This window comes from Pollicipes pollicipes, unplaced genomic scaffold (genome assembly GCF_011947565.3).
Source record: "Pollicipes pollicipes isolate AB1234 unplaced genomic scaffold, Ppol_2.1 Scaffold_3447;HRSCAF=4054_pilon_pilon_pilon, whole genome shotgun sequence".
NCBI classification, from domain to species: Eukaryota; Metazoa; Arthropoda; class Thecostraca; order Pollicipedomorpha; family Pollicipedidae; genus Pollicipes; species Pollicipes pollicipes.
Window position 1 is genome coordinate 12,322,364 of NW_023596297.1, and position 6,696 is coordinate 12,329,059.

At 51.5% G+C, this 6,696-nt stretch overlaps 1 protein-coding gene across 1 annotated transcript in view; it reads left to right on the forward strand.

Annotated features, from left to right (window-relative positions):
- LOC119091642 (teneurin-m) overlaps positions 1–6,696 on the forward strand; it is a gene marked incomplete at its 5' end in the record, with an annotated part of 62,969 nt that overhangs the window by 23,628 nt on the left and 32,645 nt on the right. Inside the window, one exon of the mRNA XM_037214449.1 lies at positions 5,840–5,986. Within this exon, the coding sequence (XP_037070344.1) occupies positions 5,840–5,986 (147 nt within the window). The remainder of the gene's footprint in view (positions 1–5,839; positions 5,987–6,696) is intronic.

Below are 6,696 nucleotides of genomic sequence, written 5' to 3' on the forward strand. Positions count from 1 at the left end.
GTTCTGAATCATTAGCAAAATTTACTGCTACATGAGCATTGGCTCACCTACGATAGTCCTGGACTTACGGCTGAAATGAATGCATGAGATTGCTTTCCATTTCCGGCAGGAATGCATTCAACCTCATCAAGCATTTTCTCCTGGCTTAGTCAATTCATTTCTGCTTTAAACACTGCCCTGCCCCCAGTCGTAGGCTGCCGTTTTCTAATATTGCGGCACAGTATAACTTGCCAAATCATGCACGGCGGCGCAGTATATGTCCAGCGGCACACGCCTGCTTCGGTGCTGTCCTGTCCTACCTCGTGGTACTGTCCTGTCGTACCTCGTGGCACTGTCCTGTCGTACCCCGTGGTGCTGTCCCGTCATACCTCGTGGTACTGTCCTGTCGTACCTCGTGGCACTGTCCCGTCGTACCTCGTGGTACTGTCCTGTCGTACCTCATGGTACTGTCCCGTCGTACCTCGTGGTACTGTCCTGTAGTACCTCGTGGTACTGTCCCGTCGTACCTCGTGGTACTGCCTTGTGGTACCTCGTGGTAATGCCCTGTTCTATCTCGTGGCGCTATCCTGTCGTACCTCGTGGCGCTGTCCTGTCGTACCTCGTGGCAGTGTCCTGCCGTACCTCGTGGCACCGTCCTGTCGTAAGTTCATCAATATGATACATGCTGTTACGTGTTGATGCACGCCGCAGCGGTGGCGGCGCGGGACGTGAGCCAGTGCTGCCGGCTGTGGCGCCGCTGACATATCTGAGGATAATGAGTCCAGCGTTCGTGTGCTGACAGCTGCCGACCTTCATTATACCAGGAGGCACTGGTTTGACGATGTTATGTTTGTTTATGATGTTTGACGATCAAGCAAACATCGGCTATAATGTCAAAGCTGTCCAATGCAGGCTGCGTTTATGAACTCTAAAAATGATTCATCGCTATCTTTTTAGTGTTCGTGCATCCGTAAAGCAGTATAAGCAACGGCATGTGGTTCGCTACACGTACGGAAGACGTGCTGAAAAGTGCACTTATTCCGCCACCATTTTAAGTCTGTCCACGGAAACGTCCAATGCCTATAGGTTTTCCATTAGCACAATGGGCTGCAAGCATAGTATGGCTGAAAGCATCGAGATTACATTGCGCCTGAACAGTACTGCTGTAGTTTCCTTCACCAGCGTTTGGTTTTATATTTGTCAGCGCTCTTGGCATTGTCCGTTTTTCGGCGGTGACTTCCATTGACGCGTATGCAGCAACTTCCCCCAACTCGATATGCCTGAACAAAGCAGCACACCACCTATTACGGCACCGCTATTCAGTATTAGAGTTTTGTGCGTCCGTGCGCGCCCGAGCAGAGCCTGTTCGGGAGCATCAATCGAGACGGCCGGGGGCGCAGAGCCGCTTTGCCAGCTCGACTGGGCTCAGCCCCGCTGTCCGCCGGGACGACTCGACTAATGCCATTGGTTTTTGCTCCCGGCGCTATCACAGCCACTAATGGACCGACTTCCTTAATTCCCGACTGGAATCAATGGCGCTGAGATGCTTTCAAGGTATGCGGAGGAAATCGGAATTCGGTGTGCGGAGGATGCGGAGGAATTCGGAGCGAGGGTAGCTCTACGCGGAGGTGAGGTTCCGCCTCAGATGTAGCAGATCTGTGTGGGGTGTAAGCGTTTAGAAGCAGATATGCATCTGGATCGCAAGAAATGTCCGACGTCTTGAAGGATCGCTCAACCTTATTAGGACAGCGGTCCTGCACCCCAAATAATTTAATTTTAAAATTACACGAAAGACTCAATAGCATAGAGAATCCGTCTTGAAATGAACAAATCCCTGAAGACGGTCTGACAACATTTCGAAACGGATCCAGGATTCCGAAATATCCAGGCTTGTGGACTGACGGATCCTTTAGTACAGGTGCAGCTTCCCGACCTGCTTGCTATAGCTGACCTGCATAAGCGCGCATTTTTTAGGCTGTGAGTTAAATATGCCAAGATTTTGTGAGTAAGAATATTTAGGCATTGTTGTCACATGAATTTTAAGCGGCACGCTTGCGATCATTGAGGTACATTCAAAGTATTCAACTAAATACGATAGCAGTTAGCAAGCCAGCGTGGGATCGCTTTCCGTATTTGATCAGCAGTGGCTCAATCCTCAGTGATTCTGTACTTTAACTGCCACTTACGTTCATCGCGTGGGAAGGATTGACTGGAAAACTCGAGACACCTCCAACATTTTTGGAAGTTTGCCGTCCCGGATCATCATACACATGTAACCGTGACAGACATCGCAGGTAGTACAATAATAACATATATTGGTCATCTAAATTAAAATGAGCCAGTTGTCGAGCATCCCGTCCAAAGCCACGTAGAAAACGAGACAAAATTGCCGCAAGTTTGATTTCATTGGTCACAAACAAAACGCATATCTAATTGGAACAGCCAGAACACAGATTGAATACAAAACTGACATAAAGGGAATATTTCATAGCTATATGTGGCCTTGAACTGAAATTACCATCTTTGAAGTCCTTTTGGTACAGAGCACAGCTCTGCCATTCTTAACTCCTAAGCCCCCTTGGTTTCTGAGCTACATGCTCGCAAAAATGGGGGAGTATTTCGGGAGAGTATGTCAGTCACTCTGGCATGTGGGGATCAGGACCCAGAAAAAAAACTGTTGTTTGGGCGCTCATATCTGGCGTTCGTGAGTACCATTTCCAGATAAAACGGCCGTCGATTGGCTTTCAATGTTGTGCAAGGTACGATGAAGTAATAAAACCATGACGCATCGAGGAGCATATTTACCAAACAGAGAATTATGTTGTCTAGAGCGGTTTTTACACTTAAGAATTGTACCAATAATTAGAAGTGAGCGTGTTTCATCATATGTGATGCTTGCTTCAATATCTTCAAATGTGAAACATGCCTATAAAGGCGTATTCTGTGGCTGCTACGGTACATGCTACTACCCACTTTAGCTTGTGTAGGCTTGATTTCCTTTCGCTAGCACATTTATTTCTATTTTTTCTCATTTTCGTTGGTCTAAATTTGGCAAATGCGACGTTACATTTGGCGTTGCTCTGACTTTAATTATATTTTACAAAGCAGTATGCCGTTTAATGACAGTAACTGAAAGGTTGTTTGACAAAATATGGCATAAATTTTGGATCCCAGTAAAAGCCAAAACAACTTAAACACAGCCAACATGATGGGAGATTCATAGACCAAATTGGAAAAGACCCAAGATCCTAGAAGACTCTTCGGTAACTGTTTTGAGTGGACCTTACATCCCAGAATATCCTCTGTTAACATTTCCAGGAGTATTCTGGATTGTGGAAGGTCCAGATCAAGAACTCAGGCATATGATCCTGGGATCCAGGCAGACCTGGCAGTTTGGACCTTGGGCTGATCCGACCCTCCGACTCTCAGACTGATCCGACTGCTAAACATAGCCGGCTGTTCGGCCCCTGAACACAGCCTAAGCCTAGCCGGCTGTTCGACTCCTGGATTCAGCCTAGACATAGGCGGCTGTTCGGCTACTGGACACAGCCCAAACACAGCCGGCTGTTCGGTTCCTGGACATAGCCGGCTGTTCGGCTCCTGGACACATCCGACTGTTTGGCTGCTGGACACAGCCAGCTGTTCGGTTCCTGGACATAGCCGGCTGTTCGGCTCATGGACACGGCCGACTGTTTGGCTGCTGGACGCAGCGGGCTGCTCGGCTCCTGGACAGACCCCGCAGAATGTTGAGCCGAGCCAGAGCCGGCGGCCGTCGCCGGCTGGCGCGGGCCATTGTCGGCGTAAATCTGTAGGGCGGCGGCCTGAATGGTCGCGGCGCCGCGCCGCCGACTGGGAACGTCGCCAGCTGCCGGGACCGGCAACAACTGGCGAGGCGACAGCGTGATGGACGACACTGTGCTGACGCCATTCAGCCGCGCCGCCGCAGGCGTTATCGAACACGGCGTAGCATTCACGCATTCATGACGCCGCGGGCAACCACGGCGCTAAAAATACGGAGCGGCCAGGAAGTGCTCAGGCGGCTTTTATTCTCGAAGAGGGTGGGCTTGGAGGAAGTACGGTTTTGTTGAAGCACGGGAATTGTTTTATGTGGGAGAGGGCCTTGTGGGGCGTTGTTATATTGTGGAGGCCCGGTTGACTCGAGTTTCGGTATTAAGTAAAGTTGCGCAGCTTGTTTTTCTTGAAGTGATTTCATCAACGACTCGAGTTCCACTAAGGGAGATTGTGTTTCTCCGACAATCAAGAGAAAAGTTTAGGGTGGGCTGCCTTATATTAAAGTTACTTGACATCCCGTAGATGCGTCCATATCATGTGCCTCAGAGGTCGGTGAAGGTGTTTTCAAAGCTGTTGGCGGCGGCGTCAGTGGCTATGCGTGAGATCACAAGGTTGCGGGGAACGACACGATTAAATCAAACGATTTCGACGCGCTGGCCAGTGTAATGCCAAGTTGTGCTGGATATCATCTGATCATCGCAGACAGCTCGTATCAGCCAACTTGTCATTGTACAGGAACGCTATTTTGTTATCATTAGGCACGTTCCGGACACTCATATGGTAGCAGACACTGGCATTATTTAGTGTTGAATACTGTTGGACACCCTTATATACCCTGCATGACGGTTGTTTTTAACCACGATTCCTGTTTTTTTTTCTCCGGCGTCAGCCAGCAACCTATTCGTGTGCCGACGGGCACTCTTCCAGCTACTGGTGCACGACGGACACTGATCCACAGATCCAGGTGCCTGTGCACCGATCCATGTACCGTGTACTGACTGACGTCAATACAGCTCCTTGTGCAACGGCCAGGAGCAAAGGCCGCTGATCGTTTCCATACGGACGACCATTGGGCGCATCCACAGAGTTTACAGCCCGGTTATTGCCCTTTCCGGACTTCATTATTGGTATACTCGCATTGATCTTTCTGACCAACGCTGACACACGCTTATAGATTTATTTTCCATTCTCCCCCCTGCGGAATTATCAAAAGGAAAAGTTGAAGCGGATTATTGCGGAAAGTGGCCCGACGCATTTATCCACTTCCTGTGTAGATATTGAAAAGTGCCGGAGTCTTTTCTCACCGACATTTCGGTGAATCTGATCTCAAAATCATTCCATTCTCTGAAATATGCGCCATCAGCCAGTGTGAGATGTTTTTGTCGAGTGCGGTCTCCCACTCATCTCTACGCGAAATGGTCGCCGCCAAAGTTCTGGAGCGCCCTCTTCGTGTCATCCATTCGTATTGGCTTAGCGGCGCCAAAAACGGGACCTAGGACCCCACTGCCGCTGTTTGTCGTGCAGCCGGGACACGATTGATAACGTGGCGACACCCTCCAGCGCGGTACGAGGACATTTGTCATTGTCTCGACCACTGGGGGGTGACAGTAAGATGTAAATCCGACGATGTGCTGAAGGCCCCCGACGAAAAACCGCGCTGGATGCGGAACTTCGGCGGCGGCGTCGGCGGACAAAGCTAATGGCCTCATGTATCACGCTGGACGGGTCGGGGATCGACGCCTGCTAAAGCATTACCGTGATCAGGAAATGGAGTTAACGTGTCGCTTTCGCACACTGGGGCCGTCGCTGTGGTTGTTTCACATTAGCGTATTGCCACTCTCGCACAGCTGTAAATAAATCAGCGCAGGGAGCAATGTGCCGACTTTGGGGGATGTTCTTGGAACGAGGAGCACTCAACGGCATCAGCCACCGCTGTTCCGGCCATAGCAAGCCTGAGATCCGCGGATTTCTTTTCACGTCATATCCTCAGCCCAGGTTCGCGAGGTGCGCTCCACACCGGCCTACGTCCCAGCTGCCCTCACCTGACCTGAGTTGGCCTTGGTTGCAGCCGGCTGCCCGGATGGGTGTAGCGGCAGGGGCTCCTGCACCATGCAGGACCAGTGGTACTCCTGCTCCTGCCACGACGGCTGGGACGGCACCAACTGCTCCATCAAGCTGGAGATGGACTGCCGCGACGGTGTCGACAATGACGGAGGTGGGTGAGGAGTGAGCAGGGCCTGGTGCCACCGGCTGTGGGGATTGGGCTGACTAGATCTGGGCCAGGACGGGACGAAGATGGACAAGCGGGTAGTTAGGCATGCATTTCGGCACAAGAAAACATTCCAGGATTTCTTGCTGCGTGCCTGACATGGTTTAGGGAGTGCACTTATTATTTAGTGGAATTGTTCAGTTGATAGCCTTTATAATGATAAAGAGAAGGCAGGCTTCACACGTCAGAAAGCCAATAAGATATTTCGGTCCAGCTCTAAGCGCGCCACCGTCTGCTTGAGCGTGAGCCTGCTGGTGAAAACGCTGCTCGCTCCGTGGATGGCCGCCGGCGAAATCTCCGGCCGCCGGCGAGTGCGCCTCCGAACTATCACAGGACGGAGCCAGCCCAGCCCAGCCGGAAGACGGCGCCGCTCCAGCAATCCCCCATTCAAGACGCGGGCGCACTTGCGCGCTGTCAGGGCCCATTTCTGCGGCGGCATTCGACCAGCGCGGCGGAAAGGTCATGCGCCAAATGGCGCTCGTGAACTGGACTTGACGACCCTCGTCCGGCGCCCCCGTGGCAGATCGAAGGAAGGCGTGCGCCCGTTATCGATGCTTGCGATGGCCAATTGCGATAAATCGGCGAACGGCTGCGTTCTCGACGCCTTTATGTGGCAGAGGAACGGATGTGTCGTGGCCTGGAAGACATGTGTGAGG